General features: G+C 45.4%; 1 protein-coding gene across 2 annotated transcripts; it reads left to right on the plus strand.

Annotated features, from left to right (window-relative positions):
- Positions 1-1,036: 1,036 nt before the first annotated feature.
- On the plus strand, positions 1,037-17,728 carry si:ch211-166a6.5 (clustered mitochondria protein homolog). 2 transcript variants are annotated; one of them, XM_036979900.2, is made up of 28 exons: positions 1,037-1,514; positions 4,648-4,757; positions 6,259-6,430; positions 7,400-7,537; positions 7,731-7,888; positions 8,023-8,177; positions 8,563-8,685; positions 8,849-8,981; positions 9,111-9,203; positions 9,361-9,527; positions 9,671-9,853; positions 10,088-10,486; positions 10,656-10,729; positions 10,815-10,919; positions 11,062-11,162; positions 11,249-11,401; positions 12,512-12,574; positions 12,710-12,942; positions 13,103-13,187; positions 13,271-13,424; positions 13,532-13,671; positions 13,787-13,867; positions 14,030-14,155; positions 14,286-14,395; positions 14,494-14,587; positions 15,998-16,114; positions 16,210-16,289; positions 16,388-17,728. In XM_036979900.2, exons 1-28 carry the CDS (start codon positions 1,466-1,468, stop codon positions 17,088-17,090), a joined length of 4,299 nt encoding a protein of 1,432 aa, XP_036835795.2. In that variant the 5' UTR covers positions 1,037-1,465; the 3' UTR covers positions 17,091-17,728. The 2 variants fall into 2 exon arrangements, with proteins under 2 accessions (XP_036835795.2, XP_090093814.1); XM_090237688.1 differs by having other exon boundaries at positions 1,219-1,514; positions 2,874-4,757.
- The last annotated feature ends 336 nt before the right edge of the window (positions 17,729-18,064 follow it).

Consider the following 18,064-nt stretch of genomic DNA (forward strand, 5'->3'; position numbering starts at 1 on the left):
CATCTGTGCCCAGTGGAGTAGGTTATATATTATTACCTGTATTTAGGCCTAGAACTGTAGGTTATAACTTTAAGCCTGATCATTAGGGTACGAAACTGACCTTAGATCAGGGGCTATAGGACTCTTAATCCTACCTCTTTGGGTGCTCAGGTTTCATTCCTCGAATCCCATTATAGTTCTGACTGCTCTCCCTGCCATAGGCACTATGATAAGGAGGTGAGGCTCTGTGTGTGATAATAAACTGTCTCTAGGATGGAATTCGAAAGAAGCTGTACCACTGTAGCCTGCAGTCAAATTAACAAATCGCCCTCTAGTGGCCTCATGGGTGGATTGTTATTCATATTTTTTATAATGTCATTATTAATTAATAAACTTGTTTTTTTTTTTAAACCCGCTGAAAACCTGATTTTCTATGTCGAACAAATGGTTTTGTTATGTTTCAGTATCCTTTGATGTATATAAAGTGTAATATTGGGATGCAAACTTAAAATTGAATACATTTCAACTCTATATCTGACATGGTACAGGTGTCTTCTTTTTTTAAGCCCATAATCATGTGTGTGAGGTGTATACTTTTCTTTCAAAATAGATTTGTTTAAGACTACCAAGAAACACTCTGTGTGACCCTGATTTATCCCACTGCAGTAAAAAGATAAACTGGCATTCCTGCAAAGGAAAGCCCTGCACATGCGCACACACACACACGCGCGCACACACATGCGCGCGCGCGCACACACACACACACACACGAGCACACACACACACGTACGCACACACACACACACCATTCCTACACACATTACACACGGTCCATCCCCAAGCCTAACCAAGACATCTGTAACTTTACGTTCATGTTCTGTGAAAGGTGAGAATTTCATAGCATGTGTTCCATGTTCCTTATGTAAATGTGTGGGTCACCATAATGTATGTGTGATGACTCCCATTTCCCACATCCCTGGGTGTGTGTGTGATTAGTTTGATGGGTGTGTGTGGATAGCATGATCACACCTTTCCTCCAGGGCAGAGAGAAAAAGAGGGGGAGTGAGGGTAGAGGGGGAGGGGGAAGGAAAAGGAGAGAGAGTGAAGAGAGAGAGAGAGAGACTGAAGAGAGCAAGATTGAGCAGACACCCATTTTCAACACCTAGGCGAGGCACAGCAGCTTTGAGGGAGAAACAGAGAGAGTTACAGAAAGGGGGAAGGGGAGAGTTGAGTAATAGGAGGGTGTGGTTATCTTCCAGAGGGGAAACGATAAGCAGAGTTAGCTTGGTGGAACTCACTACACTCTTTCACTTGCTCCCACACATACTCTGCATATACAAATACACACATACAAACTCCTAAACATACTCAATCTCACTCTGACCGGACGAAGAGAAGAGAGTGGGAACAGCAAGTCTGAGAGAGCAACCGCGTGCCAGCACAGAGAAACAAGAGAGTGAGGGAACAGCAAAAAAGGAAATTGGACATGAAAGACAAAGTGAAGAGAGGAGGAGCAGGAGATCAGGGAACGTCAGGTGAGAAAGAACACGACTGCTCAGCCTTGCTCTGGTGTTGCTCTGGTGTTTCACAACACTCTTCTCTCTTTCACTTTCCCCCACTTCCTTGTTTTTCCATACGTCTCTCTCTCTTTTTCTCTGCTGTTCCAGACTGCCCTACAGTCTGCTGTAGCCTGGTTCCAGCCTGGTTCTCTTTCAGTCAAACTGTTGTTGTCTTGCCAAATGGTCTGGTCTGCCAATGCAACACTAACAGTGTGGCATTGTTAAAGGCAGGTAGAGTAGAGTCAGGAAGCCTGACTATGTCTGTAGGGAACAGAAATCCTATGTAGAGAGAATAATGACCAGAGTTCTGGTTGTACAGTTTTCAACACTGCCAATTACTAAGCCATGTTGTTGAAGGAAAAAATTGTATGCAGGAATGTACCTAATACATAATCTCTGCTCTGTGTCGTTCCTCTTCGCCACACCACATGTCTCTCTGCATGCTACAGTTTATTGTGCCCTCTTTCCAAGGGAGGCTTTTCTCCCTCTTCCTTGCTTACACACACACACACACACACACACACACACACACACACACACACACCCCTCCTTCCATACTTGTGTAGTGAGCATATTTCTCATGGCAATGACCCAAGTAACTAAATACACACACATCTGCCTCTGTGTTACACTCACCCAATACAGGGGTGGTGCGTATAGAATGAGTGATAGTGTTTGTGTGTTTTCTCATGAATCCCATACCTGTGTAGTGACTGATGGTGTGTGTGTCTGTGTGTGTGATGGGGGGGGGGGTTGTTATCTTCCCTGGCATATCTCCCCTGTGAGTAGGCATATCACCGGGGGCAACCAGATGATTGACAGATTGTTATCTCGAAACTCAACTGTAAAGGTTACCCATAATGTTGGACACTGTTGTACCTCTAATATATAGGTACAACCAGAGCTGTATAATTGTTAAGAGTTGGTTAGACACTAAAAGGTCAAAACTAATATATTCTAGTGAGATTTCAATCTGGAATGTGATGGGAGTGTAACTTTTTATCAAGTAGGAATGTTAGAGGTGTGTGTGTGTGTGTGTGTGTGAGAGAGAGGAGGGCAGATGTTATTGGCGTCAGGTCTGGTGGCTCTTTGCCTCTGGAGTCGAGGGGAGTAAAGCGTCAGTTCTTCAGTTTGGCTGGCGGCTGGCAGCTTCCCTTGAAAAACGAGAAAAAAGCCACAATAGTACTTTTGAGACGCCATAGCCAAAATAGTCAGAATTGATCTAAGATAACTTAACTGGGGTCTGCATGATTCTCAGCTGAAACAGTTCGTAAGAGTTTTTGCATATTTATGATAACATTTTGTGACATTTTCTGTTCGTTTTGTTTTTTTCAGACGTTCAGGCACCCAACATTTTTTCTCGAGGCAAGCTGAAGTCGGTAGCTGAAGTCTACACCCCTTTGTAGGTGATTGGTCAACAGTAGGAATTCTTCAATAAAGTCTTTGTTGTAGTTCAACGAGAGACGACTCGTTTTCATGCACATTTTGTATTTGAGAACCACTGCATCAAACATCTTAGTTAGATGTCAAATTGCGCGACTAAGATCTCCTCAGCAAAAACATCAACATTTTCTTTATTTATGTCTGAGAAAAAAAACACTTTTCAACCTAGATCATCTAATACACAATAAATGTATAATAAAACAAACAAATATAATGATATGACAAATAAAGAATGAATTAGCCTTTTCATACTTTATAATATGTCCATATATAGTTATAATCTGTTTGAGGAACATATACCCAAAATATTTCACCTTCTTTATTACTTTACCAAACATATCATGACATTGTTGATGGTCAAAATCTGTTCAATGTGTGCACGTCTAAATCAACATTTGGGCCATTAAACTTAAACAGCGTGCGTCCCTCCTATAGACAAGGGGAGAAGGGCTTTGTAAATGGCTCGATTTTGTCGTTCTGACCCTATGCAATGTGTCTGCCTTCACCATAAAACAATTTTGTTTTGACTTCCTCACAAAATTACTTCTTTACTTTTAAGTTTAAGAAAGTGTGTAGGTCACATTCTTTATCGTAGAGGTATGAAAGTTATGTACTTAGATCCACCTGCTCGAGACAAATTCAGCCATTTCTTTGCCATGTCTGCGCCGTGAAGCAGTTGAGCAGGATAAATGTTTTTCTAAGGACCATCCCTTTGACGTGACTTCGCAGTGAAGTGATATAAATTGATGTAATGACGCAGCCGACCACCAAAGGGAGGCAAATACCATTTTATTCAACAGAGGACCTTTACATGGGGAATGGGGGATACCTAGACAGCTGTACAACCGAATGCGTTCAACTGAAATGTGTCATCCACATTTAACCCAACCCCTCTGAATCAGAGAGGTGCGGAGAGCTTCCTTAATCGACATCCACGGCACCCGGGGAACTGCCTTGCTCAGAACAATAGATTTTTACCTTGTCAGCTCGGGGATTTGATCCAGCAGTCTTTCACTGGCCCAACGCTTCTACCCACTAGGCTATCTGCCACACCTAATGGTCCTAGGAAGGTCTGGATTTCAGTCTTCTGACTTATAAAACGGTGGTAAACATATACATATAATTCTAGTGCCCAATTTCGGGGACTGACACCTTAAGAGGTTTTGTGTAAGCGCACTGTGCATGCTGCAGTACTTGATCAGGTCTGTGTGTGACATGGACTGTATGGTGTGTGAGTGTGAGTGTCGGTGTGTATGTGTGTGTGTGTCTCTGTGTGACTATGTGTCAGTGAGTGTGTGTAGGCATTCACATGCCAGGGTTGGGTGTGGCAGTCCCTTACCTCTGAGGTGACATCACTACTTCTAGGCAAATACTGCCAACTCAGACCCACCCCTCACACATGCTGGGTCCTGCTCTTGGCTGTGTGTCGAGGTAGGGAACCTCTTCCTTTCCTCCTCCTCTCTCTCTCTCTGGCACACTACACACTCACTCTCTCTCAAAGCGACACTATAGCTGGCTACTGTGACATCTTGAAAAAAATGATAATCCCACTGCAACGCAGTCTGATATACAACGTTTCTGCGACCTTAATTCACCTGAACATGTCCAGGAGTTAGGGTTTGTTCTTAATGATCCGATTGGCATGTTCATTCACTCCCTTAATCAGATACACTCACACTGACCATTGGGAAAACAGCTGCTGGTATGAAGGAGGAAGAAAACCCATCATTCCTTGTGAAGATCCAGGGGGCGGGAGTAGAACCATTTGAGCTGCAGGTAAAACAAAGAGAGACACTAACACCAATGATTTATATAAACTCTGGATTGGTGATGATATGTATTGGCCATTGAGAGGCTTTGACGACACCAGTCAGCTGTATTAATGGAATTCTACAGTATTAAATGCATTGAAGTATGTTTGTTGTTGTAGTGGAGTCAGTGACATTAGTAAACCCCAAAAAATTGTACTTTAAAGAAAACGTTTTTATATATTCTTTCATTTAAAAAAATGATTTTCGCTCATAATATAATGAAAAGGTATGAATTAAGGTGTCTGTAATATAATAAATGTGGCAAAACGAATGTAGACGTTAATAAAGGATTTTTTATAGTTTCCAAAATAGCTTAAAACATATAGTATATATATAAATGAATCATTGACAGTGACACAGACTACACATTCTCACACATTGGGCCTGAACCTTTAAACAACCCAGAGCCCCCTGTCCTCCAGGTTATGCACATCTGAAGGAACTGGATGCAGGAGTGTAGGGTGGGACATTCAATAGTACCACAACAGGTACAAACGTGCAGTGAGGGTGGAACAAGAGGTGAAAGGGACCAAAATTAGCACACCATTAATTCATATCACACTAGTGACTACATACCATTAGGCCACAGCCAATCTAAATGTGGAAGCATCCAATCAAATGTATTGGTCACATACACATATTTAGCAGATGTTATTGCGGGTGTAGCGAAATGCAAACTTGTTAAGTATAATAATGCCAAGTTCACCCACTAACTATTCTAAAGGACCACTATATATTGTGTAAGGACCAGTCAAGTGCATGTATGGCCAAGCCTGTGAAAGTGTATATTAATTTGAGTCTGTTATCTAAGTAGCATAATAAAATAATCCCCATCAAAATCCGTCAGTTTAAACTGGAGATATATGATAATCCATCAAATCCGCCTATGTCAGCCTTCTGCATTTGCTGTGGAAGGTGGCCGAGTTACTAACCTGGTCTCAGAGCATGTCGTATTATTCTGTATGTAATCCGAGACACTTCATTTAGTAGGATATGTTGCGTTTCGTATGTTATGTATTAATTTGTGAATGTCCATCACCGATTTCCTATGATATATTATGAATTACAATTCAAATTATATGTTAAGAATTTTCAAAATGCACAATTTTATTTTTAGAATAATACAAAGAGCTACAGCGGTGTTTCTCTGAAAATGCTTTAGAACCGTTGGGACTACAAACAAATATAACGCCACTATGGAAAGGGGAGACTCACGAACACGATGGTGTTCTCCGTTTTGCTTTATGACCCATCCACAAGTGTCACAGGACTCGTCTGAATGTAACCCATGCAAATGAATGGAAGTATGGAGGTAGTTTTGTGCCAACAAAAATAAGAGGTTCAATATGTGTCCAAAAAACTAAAATATTTCCTGAGCTTTCTTATATCTCATAGATATAGGACAGACACTTCAAAACCGTATTCTTTATGATAAAAAAATACAATAATTGTGTGTATCTCCGTAGGTCCATGGTTTCTGGCTGGTTCAGGAGGCTGTGATGGCGGTGTTGGGGAGAGAGGAGGTGTTTCCTCGCTCCAGCCTCTCATTGGCCCTCTCTGGGATGACCCTTGACCCCCTGACAGAGCTACAGAGCCTGAAGAACCTCAAACCAGGAGCCACGCTCCGCCTGATGGAGGGTAGGAGAAGAACTACTTTACATACAATACTACTGTCTCCATGGTTACATCCCAAATGGCAACCTATTCCCTTAGTAGTGCACTACTTTTGACCAGGAACTACCATATACTGTATATGAGTGCCATTTGAGACTTAGCCTCTCTGTCTTCCCCTTTCTTTCTTTCTTTCTTTCTTTCTTTCTTTCTTTCTTTCTTTCTTTCTTTCTTTCTTTCTTTCTTTCTTTCTTTCTTTCTTTCTCTTCCTCTGCCTTTTTTAATTTAAATTTGAGAAATTTAGCAGACACTCTTATCCAGAGCAACATACAGTTAGTGCATTCATCTTAAGTAAGTACATTTTTCCTCAGTAAAGTACTGTAGCTACCAGCAAAGTCAGAGCTAGTAAAGGGGGAAAAAAGGTCAAGTGCGAGTGTTAGTTTACGAAAGGCATTATTTTATTTACTTGTTCTTTCTCTCTCTACCACTGCTGACTCAGTTAACATCAAAGTCTTGTATGGGTTGAGAACATCTAAGCAGCAGGCTTGGCACAGGGATAACCTTTCTGCCAACCAGACTGCTTTTCTGTCTGAAAACGAAACAGCCAGGGAAAAACCCAGCAGCAGGGCAGGTCTATGCCTGTGTGTGCATGTGAGGTAGAGAGTCGAGAGAGAGAGAGGTGTGTGTATGTGTATGTGAGGTAGAGAGTCGAGAGAGAGAGGTGTGTGTGTGTATGTGAGGTAGAGAGTTGAGAGCGAGAGAGGTGTGTGTGTGTGTGTGTGTGTGTGTGTGTGTGTGTGTGTGTGTGTGTGTGTTTGTTCGTGTGTTCATGCATTCGTGAGTTCATGTTTTCGTGTGTGTGTGTGTGTGTGTGTGTGTGTGTGTGTGTGTGTGTGTGTGTGTGTGTCAGCGGGACAGGTCAGTGCAAGTAGAACTATAACAATTAACCATCGGGCTCATTGGAATATGGCTTGTCTTTTGTCGTCTGTTCTCCAGAGCCATACTCCCCCAGGTCTGCAAGGGTTCATCTGGCTCGTGTGCTGGAGCTGCTGAGAGCTGTTGGACCAAACGATGCTCTGATGGAAGGACGATCACCTAGCCTACTGGACTCACTGACACACACACACTCTACAGGTACACACATGACAAACACATTAACACACACCAACACACACACACACTGTAAGGAATCGCACACTCGTCATATTTCCAGGGTAATTGTTCCTATCCAGCTCAAAGGACCTTGAAAAAGAGCCCCTCTATTCGTACATCTTAGAAGACCAACAAGTATATTGCCCATTCTCCTCTCTTTCTGCATGTTTTGTAGACTCTTCTGTCCAAACCAATGGGAAAAGCCTGAAACGCTCGTCCAGCAACACAAAGACTGACCCGGCCAATCAGGATGGAGCTCCTCCTGAGTACCTCCTCCCTGGAGCCGCAGAGAGACCACTACTGGCCATGCTGCCTCACAACACTCAGCCAGAGGTACACACACACACACACACACACACACACACACACACACACACACACACACACACACACACACACACACACACACACACACACACACACACACACACACTCTTCTCTCTCTGACTCTGTGCCTCTCTCCGAAGGTTCCCAGTTTTCTGCAGGACTTGTCACTCAGCTGTTGGAACCCGCCCCCTGGGCACAGAAAGCTACAAGGGGACTTCCTGTACATCACTGTAGTGACCCTAGAGAGTCGCAAGTATGACATCACATCCTGTCCACGAGGATTCTTCCTGAATAGGTGAGGTTCTCAGAAGTAACACGCATATACGTTGGGGTCTGAAATGATTGACACACTTGATAAAGATGAACTATAATGACTGTATAAAATAAATTATTCAACTACTGAGCTATATTTTATGCAACAATATAGGGAAATGATATTATTTTATACTAATACAATTGCTCTTTCTTTGAGCATTTGATTGAGTATAACATAATATAATTTTCCATTCAATATGTGAATTCATTATTTTACACTGTCAATATTGCTAATCTTTATCGAGTGTCAATCATTTCGAACCCCACTCTACATGTTATCCATACGAGATTATTTCAGTCAATATATCTCAGCTGCATATTGTTATTATCACAGCAATGACAACAGCAATGTGTGTGTGTTCTAGGTCTACAGTAGAGGTGTTTGATCCTCGGCCAACCTCGTCCTCTCCAGTCAGTCACTGCCTCACTGACCTGCTCTCTCATATCAGTCCTGCCTTCAAACAGGCTCTCGCCACTCTCAGAGCCAGGTAACAGACAGACACACACACGCACGCACGCACACACACACACACACACACACACACACACACACACACACACACACACACACACACACACACACACACACACACACACTCAGTGACGGACCCTATGTTCCGTATGTGTAATGTAGTGTCTGTCTCCCTGTAGGCCCCAACTGCCCCCAGTAGAAATGATGCTGACTCCCTACCGCACACTGAGCTGGCTGGGTCCCCCATCAGCCTCCCACTCCCACAGAAACCCTCTCAGTAGGCTGGGACTGGATCAACACTCTGGAGCACAGGTCTGTGTCACACACACAATTTAACAGCTCTTCTCAGTGTTTAGGCCAAAGGACGGACAAAAAACCAATCAACCAAGTGACTGACTGACTGACCAATTAACTGATTGATTTGGTGTTTGTGATGTAAAGGCTCCAGACTGGAACGAGGAGCTGCAGGCAGCCAGAGATTTGCCTCAGGGCAGTCAGGAGGAGAGACTACAGAGAGACAGAGCTCTACTACAGGTACGCACACGTCATACTCACTAGGAGTCCTCCGGGAATTATTCACTGCTGACAAGCTGTTATTGTTGCTCTCAAAAAAGTATCTGTCATGCTGCTGTGTTTGAACTGTAAGGCTATTGAGACATTTCTAGAAAATACATTATTCTCTCTCATTCAGGTGAACAGTGCGTTTGTGTGGGCAGTGGCCCAGGGTGCGGAGACTGTTATTGACGGCTGTGTAGAGCCAATCAGTGGAGGCCCTGATGACCCCGCCTTCCTGTGGGGCGGGCTGTTCCTGAGCCAGGGAGGAGCAGGGATGCCATTAGGGGGCGAGAGGGGACGCAGGTAAGATCTTGTTCAGCTTGTCTTCAGCGGATCTCATTGTATGTAGCGAGAGAATGACCAGTCTTTTTCATAGTGTATAATCATAGAAACAATCCTGTTGAACCCATCATGCTGCTGTATAACAACACACTCCCCCCTCCCAGGGTGGCCCAGAGGCTGGAGCTGAGAGGTGTACAGTCCTACAGTGACCTGGAGGGGGTGCTCCAGGGCCTCCACACCCTGCCCACTGCCACCGTGGACTACAGGGGGATACGTCTGTCTGCCCAAGGCCTGGCCCCTGGCCTGGAGGGCCCAGAGCAGGACCAGGGCCCCTCTGCTCCTACCAGGTACAACTCAATAAGAACATAAACATGAGCTTTTATATGCTCCCCAGTGATTTGTTTAATTAGGACAGTGTTTGCATCTACCTGCAGTTTGTCTTTGTCGGGGGCATGCCACCCTCACCTTCTCCTACCTTCTCTCAACCGCTCCCTCTCTCTCCCCCTATCTCTCTCTCCCCCTCTCACTCCCTTACTCGCGCTCCCCCTCTCTCCCTCCTTCTCCCTCTCTCTCTCCCCCAGGGGTATTCTGTATGGGGTGGGCGCTGGGCCCCAGGAGTCCCCACACCGACGCTGTCTCTTGGAGCTGCTGGCTCAGGCTGCTAAAGGCCTCAGCCTGCAGAGACACGCTGTAGTGGGGCCCAACGGCCACCAGGTGCCTCTGTTCACCGCACTTGACGCCCAGGGGCTGCTGGGGGCTGATGGGAGGTTCTACCTGCTAGACCTCTTCAGGAGCCTGCCGGCCGATGCCAACTACTGCCCTGAGGGTGGGAGGCAGAGGGAGGAAGTGGAGAAGAAGGAGGGGTCATGGGAGGAGGGCTGGCCAGAGCAGTACCAGAGCACTTCAGGTCTGCCCAGGAAGTTCCCTCATGGCCTCTGCAGGCTAAGACCAGAGCTGCTGCAGGCCTTCATCCAGGACAAGTCAGTTCCAAACACCTCTAGTTAGCTATACTGTAGGAATAGTTCTTATGTACTGTATGCATGTGGGACAGTCTGACATTTACAGTAACTTTGCAGTAAGTCACATTTCTAAATGTTTTTTTTGTATTGTGTTGTTTCTAAGATTGTTCCCTCCCTCCCTCTGTTCCAGACAGTCCCAGTTCACTCGCCGCTGCAAAGAAAGGATGGAAGAGAATGGAGGCGTAGAGGAGTGTGTAAAAGCAGGTGAGGAAAGGTCGTTTTTATTTTTGCTCTGGATTTCAAGACTATCAGAGCTGACATGTTATTTTGTGTGTGTATGTGTTACCAGGTGACCATCGAGGTACAGATGCAGTGAGAGGTGCTTGTAAAGATGTGGGATCAGTCAGTGACATCATCTTTGAGATGCGCTTCAACCCCAGCGTGTTCTCCCCAGGTATCCCATCTGCTCCACACATGCACGAACACACACAACACACACCCTCCCCTTCCCCATACAGCTGAGACAAAACCACTGCTGTGGCATACCAGTGTGTAAAAGTTGCCCCTGTCTCTGTCTCACCTCTCTGTATGTTCAGACGTGACGTTCCCCAAGAGTGACCATGAGGCCGTGAGGCTGCAGGAGAGGCTACTTAGAGAGGCTGCAGCCTCCATCATCACACAACAGATACCTGCCATCGTGAGTGGAGGAGCTCTCTATTCCTGGAGTTCAGTTTATCAACCTGTCGTAACCTGTCTCTTACTCTAGCTGTATGTGTGTCTCAGGTGGAGGCATGCCTGCAGGGCAGTGAGATGCCTCTAGATGGCGCTACGCTGAAGCAGGCGCTACACCAGAAGGGCATCAATCTCCGCTACCTCGGCCAGCTGACCAAGGCCATCAGCCAATCAGAACACAAGGAGCGGCTTAGACATATAATGGTCAGACTCAAAACTCACTCACACACAACGCAACGGCACTCGAAGAACAGGATATACATACGCTGAGTGTACAAAACTTTGGGAACATGCTCTTTCCATGACATCGACTGGCTAGGTGAATCCAAGTGAAAGCTATGATCCCTTATTGATGTCACTTGTTAAATACACTTCAATCAGTGTAGATGAAGTGGAGGAGACATGTCAAAGAAAGATTTTAAGCCTTGAGATAATTGAGACATGGATTGAGTACGTGTGCCATTTAGAGGGTGAATGGGCAAGACAAAAGATTTAAGTGTCTTTCAACGGGGTGTGGTGGTATGTGTCAGGCGCACCGGTTTGTGTCAAAAACTGCAACGCTGCTGGGTTTTTCATGCTCAACAGTTTCCTGTGTGTATCAAGAATGGACCACCACAAAGGACATCCAGCCAACCTGTGGGAAGCATTGGAGTCAACATGGGCCAGCATCTCTGTGGAATAGTTTTGACGCCTTGTTGAGTCCATGCACTGACAAATTGAGGCTGTTCTGAGGGCAAAAGGGGGTGCAACTCAATTAGGAAGGTGTTGCTAATGTTTTGTACACTCAGTGTATATATATATCCCAGTTCATTTATATATATATATATATATATATATATATATATATATATATATATATATATATATATATATATATATATATATATATATATATATATATATATATATATATATATATATATATATATATATATATATATATATATATATATAATATATATAATATATATAATATAGATATATAGGAGTGGCAGGTAGCCTAGCGGTAAGAGCATTGGGACAGTAACCGAAAGGTTGCTAGTTCAAATCCCCGAATAGACAAGGTGAAAAATCTGTTGATGTTCCCTTAGGCACTTAACCCTAATTGCTCAGGGTTGTTGTTGATAATGGCAGACCCTGGCTAACTATGACCCCAGTCTCAGGGGGAGTTTCTAACTCACACATGGGTATAATACCCACCTATACATGTGGGAAACAGGACAAATATAACCACCTACCTAATAAATGTTTTATACGCGCTGTGATGATAGGGATTTTCTAAATGTCACACACCCTCGCTTTTCTCTCTTACAGAGGCTAGCTGTTGGAGAGATTGTGGTTCGTTCTTCCAGAAGGATCTTCAACAACTTCCTGCAGGTACTGAAACAGTCTTCATTACAGTGTCATTATCACAGTCCTTATTAACTGGTCTGGGGTCAGTTCCTTGACTGGGTGTAGGGAAAGCATCATTACTGTCTGTAACCATAACAACCTCCTCTCCTCTGTCCACAGGGTGTGGAGGTGTCAAGTCTCTGTGCAGCTGTCAGTCACTTCCTCTGCTGCCTATTGGTTGCCCATTACAGCACTGCCCCCACAGGGGAGGAGCCTAAGAAGAGGTCCAGGAGGCGGGGTCGTGGGGGAGGAGCTTCAGACAGCACTGCCTGGAGTGCGCTCAGTGGAGCCGAGCTCTGGATCCTGATTGGCCAGGACGCAGCAGAGACCTATGACATCACTCACGGCCTAGGGTTGGCACATTTAATGAATTAGTCATCAATTGATTAATCAATCAATTAGTCCATCACTTGTTACTTGTACAGTTCCTTGCGTTGTCACCTAATGATTATGATAGTATAATAATACCAGTAGTTAGTGTGAGCTGATGTTTTATGTGTCTCTGTGTTGCAGTTCCACTGCTGACCACCTAGTAGAGACGTATGGGCTGCAGAAGGTCTCCCTGCTTAGAGAGTTCTGTTTGAAGACTGGATTACAGGTACACACACACACACACGCAAGTACACACACACATACACACCTTCTCAAACAGACCTCACAATCTTTATGTGTGTCCCTCAGCTGCGACTGAGAGAGTACTTCTTCGACAACCGAACTAAGGCTCCCATTGGTCCAGACGACGTGCTCAACATTTTTCCTGTTGTCAAGCATGTCACCATGACGACACACGATGCCTCGCGAGCGTTCCGAGCTGCTCAGAGTAGCGTTCAGAAAGGTGAGGTGGGCAGGTCACTGCTTGGTTCAACACACCTGGTTAGAGTTTGTTGGTGTGTGTATTTCTGTCGTTAACACCAGCGGATGTGATGTTTTCCCGTCCCCCAGGCATGATGGAGCAGGCTTATGAGCGTCTGAAGGAGGCAGCGTATCTGTTTGGTCGTGTGTGTGACGACCTGAACGCGGAGGCCTGCTCCTGTCTAAGCCTGATGGCCAGAGTGGCTTACTTACAAGGCCAGCCCACAGAGGTATATACACACACACACACCTCAGATTATGGCCTCAAATGTAAGGCATAGGATTGTACGGCTGTGTAACTCACTATTATCCTGTGCCTCTCTACCCCCACCCACAACCCACCAGGCCCGCAGTGTTCAGCTCAAGGCTGTGGTCATTAGTGAGAGAGTCCTGGGCTTTGACCACCCCAACACTATCCAACAATACGTAAGTACCACATTGTCATCCACTACTCATCCAAAGCACCACCGTCCTCTGGGGATATCAAAACTCCCAAGGATCAATAAACAACAAGTTGGCCTTTGTATACCTTATTTATTTGTCATCCGAGTCATCTTTAGCTAAGTGAATGAGGTGTGTGTCCTGTAGGCTCTGTTGGCGGTGTATGTGTTCGCTGGAGGAGAGTCTGCTCTAGCTCAGAGGTGTCTGTTCAGAGCCCGTCTCCTGATGCTCACAGTCCATGGAGAGGACCACCCCTACACCGCTACACTGGACGTAAGTCTGCTACACTCCAAACCTACACCGTTATACTGGAAGTGAGTCTGCCATACCCTAACCCACCCCTACACTGTTACACCCCCAAGACCTGTTAGAGGAGACTAAACTCTCTCCCTCTCTCTCTCAGAGCTGTCTAGGTTTGGTGTTGCCGAGCGAACAAGCAGGGCAGTTCCTACAGAACGCACTCAAAATCAACACTTCCTTCTTTGGCCCCACCCACGTGCACACTGCTCTCAGGTATCAAGCGCTTAAATCCCTCACTCTCTCAACCAATCAATCAATTAACCAATCAACCAAGTCACTACTCAATCACTCTATCTCCCCCATCTCTCCAGTCAGCATCTGTTGTCCCAGTGGATGTGTGGAGTGGGAGACTATCGTTCTGCCATGAACCACGAGAAAGAAGCTCTGTCTGCCTTCACCAGCCTGGTCTGTACCTAGCATAGCATCTGTGTGTGTGTGTGTGTGTGTGTGTGTGTGTGTCAAATCAAACTTTATTTGTCACATGCGCCGAATACAACAAGTGTAGACCTTACCATGAAATGCTTACTTACAAGCCCTTAACCAACAGTGCAGTTCAAGAAGAGTTAAGAAGATATTTGCCAAATAAACTGAAGTAAAAAATTATAAAAAGTAACACAATAACATAACAATAACAAGGCTTTATACAGGGGGTACCAGTACCAAGTCAGTGTGCAGGGGTACAGGTTAGAGGTCATTTGTACATGTAGGAAGGGGTGAAGTGACTATGCATAGATAATAAACAAAGAGTAGCAGCAGTGAACAAAACAATTGGAGGGGGAGGGGGGGTCAATGTAATAGTCCAGTGGCCATTTGATTAATTGTTCAGCAGTCTTATGGCTTGGGGGTAGAAGCTGTTAAGGAGCCTTTTGGTCCTAGACTTGGTGCTCCGGTAACACTTGCCATACGGTGGCAGAGAAAACAGTCTATGACTTGAGGGATTGGAGTCTTGACAATTGTATGGGCTTCCCTCTGACACTGCCTATTATATACGTCCTGGATTGCAGGAAGCTTGGCCCCGGTGATGTACTGGGCTGTACGTACTACCTTCTGTAGTGCCTTACGGTCAGATGCCGAGCAGTTGCCATACCAGGCCCTGATGCAACCAGTCAGGATGTTCTCGATGGTGCAGCTGTATAACTTTTTGAGGATCTGGGGACCCATGCCAAATCTTTTCAGTCTCCTGAGGGGGAAAAGGTTTTGTCGTGCCTTCTTCACGACTGTCTTGTTGTGTTTGGACCATGATATATTGTTGGTGATGTGGACACCAAGGAACTTGAAACGCTTGACCCGCTCCACTACAGCCCTGTTGATGTTAATGGGGGCCTGTTCGGCCCGCCTTTTCCTGTAGTCCCCGATCAGCTCCTTTGTCTTGCTCAGATTTAGGGAGAGGTTTTTGTCCTGGCACCACACGGCCAGGTCTCTGACCTCCTCCCTATAGGCTATCTCATCGCTGTCGGTTATCAGGCAACCACTGTTGTGTCGTCAGCAAACTTAATGATGGTGTTTGAGTCGTGTTTGGCCACACAGTTCTGGGTGGCCACACAGTCGTGGGTGAACAGGGAGTACAGGAGGGGACTAAGTACACACCCCTGAGGGGCCCCAGTATTGAAGATCAGTGTTGCCTACCCTTACCACCTGGGGGCGGCCCGTCAGGAAGTACAGGATCCAGTTGCAGAGGGAGGTGTTTAGTCCCAGGGTCTTTAGCTTAGGGATGAGCTTCTTGGGCACTATGGTGTTGAACGCTGAGCTGTAGTCAATGAACAGCATTCTCACATAGGTGTGTGTGTCTGTGTGTAACCCTGTTGTCTCTGTCAGTATGGTGAGGACCACCCCCAGAGACGTTGCAGCTATGAGTTCCTGCGTTCCATTACCCAGCAAGCAGTGCGTGTGGAACGCTCTCTGAGGCAAGGCGGGAACCCGCTCACAGCTGAGGTAATGAAACCTTATTCTGTTCTCTTTGTGTACTAAATAAAGGTCCAGAGAAGGTGACCATTAAATTCCCTTCTGCCTGTCTCCTCTCTCCCCAGGGGCAGTCTCTGTCTCCCTCAGCTGAGACCACTCTGGAGCAGCTGGCCCTGGTCACAGGCATCAGGACACCAAGCCACAGGTAACACACAAGCGAAGAATTGTATTAATGTATATGTATTCATATATTACCAAAATGATATTAGCAGACACGAATCTAAGCGTGGTCTGGTCTCTTAGTGACAGGCTCCTGGAGTTCAAACAGAAGCTGATGGAACAGAGAGAGGCAGAGGAGGCCGCTAATGCCAAACCAGACAACACACACACAGAAACAGTGAACAGTGAAGTGAAGACCCCTGAAAGAGAGGAAGAGGAGGATGGGGTAGTCCAGGAGACCACCAGTGAGGAGCTCCCAGAAGAGGTAGATCCAGAGAAGAACACAGCCGACAAACAGACAGTAGACGGCCATCAACTGGAGGCCAATGACTGGTCCGTAGATGTGGGCTCAGTAGTAACGAGCATAGTAGAGGGGTCAGCAGCAGAGAGTAAAGCAGTAGAGAGTGGAGCTGTAGTAGAATCCAGTGAGAGAGATGGAGATGAAGACAGAGCTACCCCAGAGTCTGAGCAGCACACAGGGACAGAGGATGGAGAGGCAAACCTGATGGCTACAGAGGAAATGCAAACTGAGCCAGTCAGAGACTGTATAGAGGGGAGTCAGAGTCTGACACAAAATGGAGGTTTAGAATCAGAGGGAAACCAATCAGACAACGATGTGGAGGTAGCCAATGAGAAGCCAGGGTCAGATAAGGTCAGCGGTGTGAACGGAACACCAAGCACCAGCAATGACCAAGCCTCAGGAGGTCTTTGCGAACAGGGACTCCTCGACGACCATCAGCCAAACAAAATAAACACTGGTCACAGCAGAGGGCAAGATGCTAGCTAATGGAACAGTGGTGTCAGAGTGAAGACAGAGAGGGAGGGACCATCATAAGGGCCTTGTGGTTAGAGCATTGGACTAGTAAGCGGAAGGTTGCAAGATCGAATCCCCTAGCTGACAAGGTAAAAATCTGTCGTCCTGCCCCTGAACAGGCAGTTAAACCCACTGTTCCTTGGCCGTCATTGAAAAGAATAATTTGTTCTTAACTGACTTTCCCAGTTAAATAAAGGAAAAAAAAATTAAAATAATAAAAAAGAGCAAATGACCATAGAGAGGAGTCATAGGACAGACAGGCAGCTGCCAACAAGGTGGTAACTTATTAACGGTGCTGTTGATTCAGCTGGATCAGAATCTTTAGAGCAGAGAGCTGTGGAGGATGAGATGAAAAACAAAAGCAGAAAGAAATATAGAAGTGTACCATTGTCCTTGGCCTGGTGGTTTCTTTACGGATACTGGGAGAGGGCTACACTTTGTGTTGCTTTTTTTCAATATTAAACATTTTACTCTTGACTGTTAAACAAACCAGTGTTTTTCTTACTGCTGTTGTCTAATTTAGTTACAGATAAATCAAACGTTATAACAGCATAAAACTGAATGTTTACGCTTACACAACTGAACCAAAATAATAAAAACATTGGGAAAAAGAGGCAGTCTGGTAATTGTTCTTTTTTTAACATTTTATTCTTCTTCCAAATTTTATAACATACATACATTCCACATATCAACAAACACACACAGGTCCACAGCACTCACACACTTCTGCCAGATTTTCCGACTGTGGAAGTGAATCCGACTTGGCATACGTCCAGTATCCACCATCCTATCCAGGGTTTTTTTCTGGATCAAAAAGGGGCTTAGGGGTGGGCGTGGTTTGCCGTAGTAATGAGCCCAGATGACCGTCGGCGTGGCTACATTTTAGAGGACCCTATCTTGGCGCTGTATCAAAAAATAAGCCAATTTCCTGCAATTCAACAAATTTC

Source organism: Oncorhynchus mykiss, chromosome 6, assembly GCF_057628025.1.
Source record: "Oncorhynchus mykiss isolate SJ-2025 chromosome 6, ASM5762802v1, whole genome shotgun sequence".
In the NCBI taxonomy this organism is placed as follows: Eukaryota; Metazoa; Chordata; class Actinopteri; order Salmoniformes; family Salmonidae; genus Oncorhynchus; species Oncorhynchus mykiss.

Bases quoted from the DNA above. Each gene is read 5' to 3' on its own strand.
- si:ch211-166a6.5 (XM_036979900.2), top strand. From the start codon at position 1,466: ATGAAAGACAAAGTGAAGAGAGGAGGAGCAGGAGATCAGGGAACGTCA. The intron at 12,943-13,102 runs GTTGGCACATTT...TCTGTGTTGCAG, and splicing joins GACATCACTCACGGCCTAGG to TTCCACTGCTGACCACCTAG. The intron at 13,672-13,786 runs GTATATACACAC...ACAACCCACCAG, and splicing joins TACAAGGCCAGCCCACAGAG to GCCCGCAGTGTTCAGCTCAA.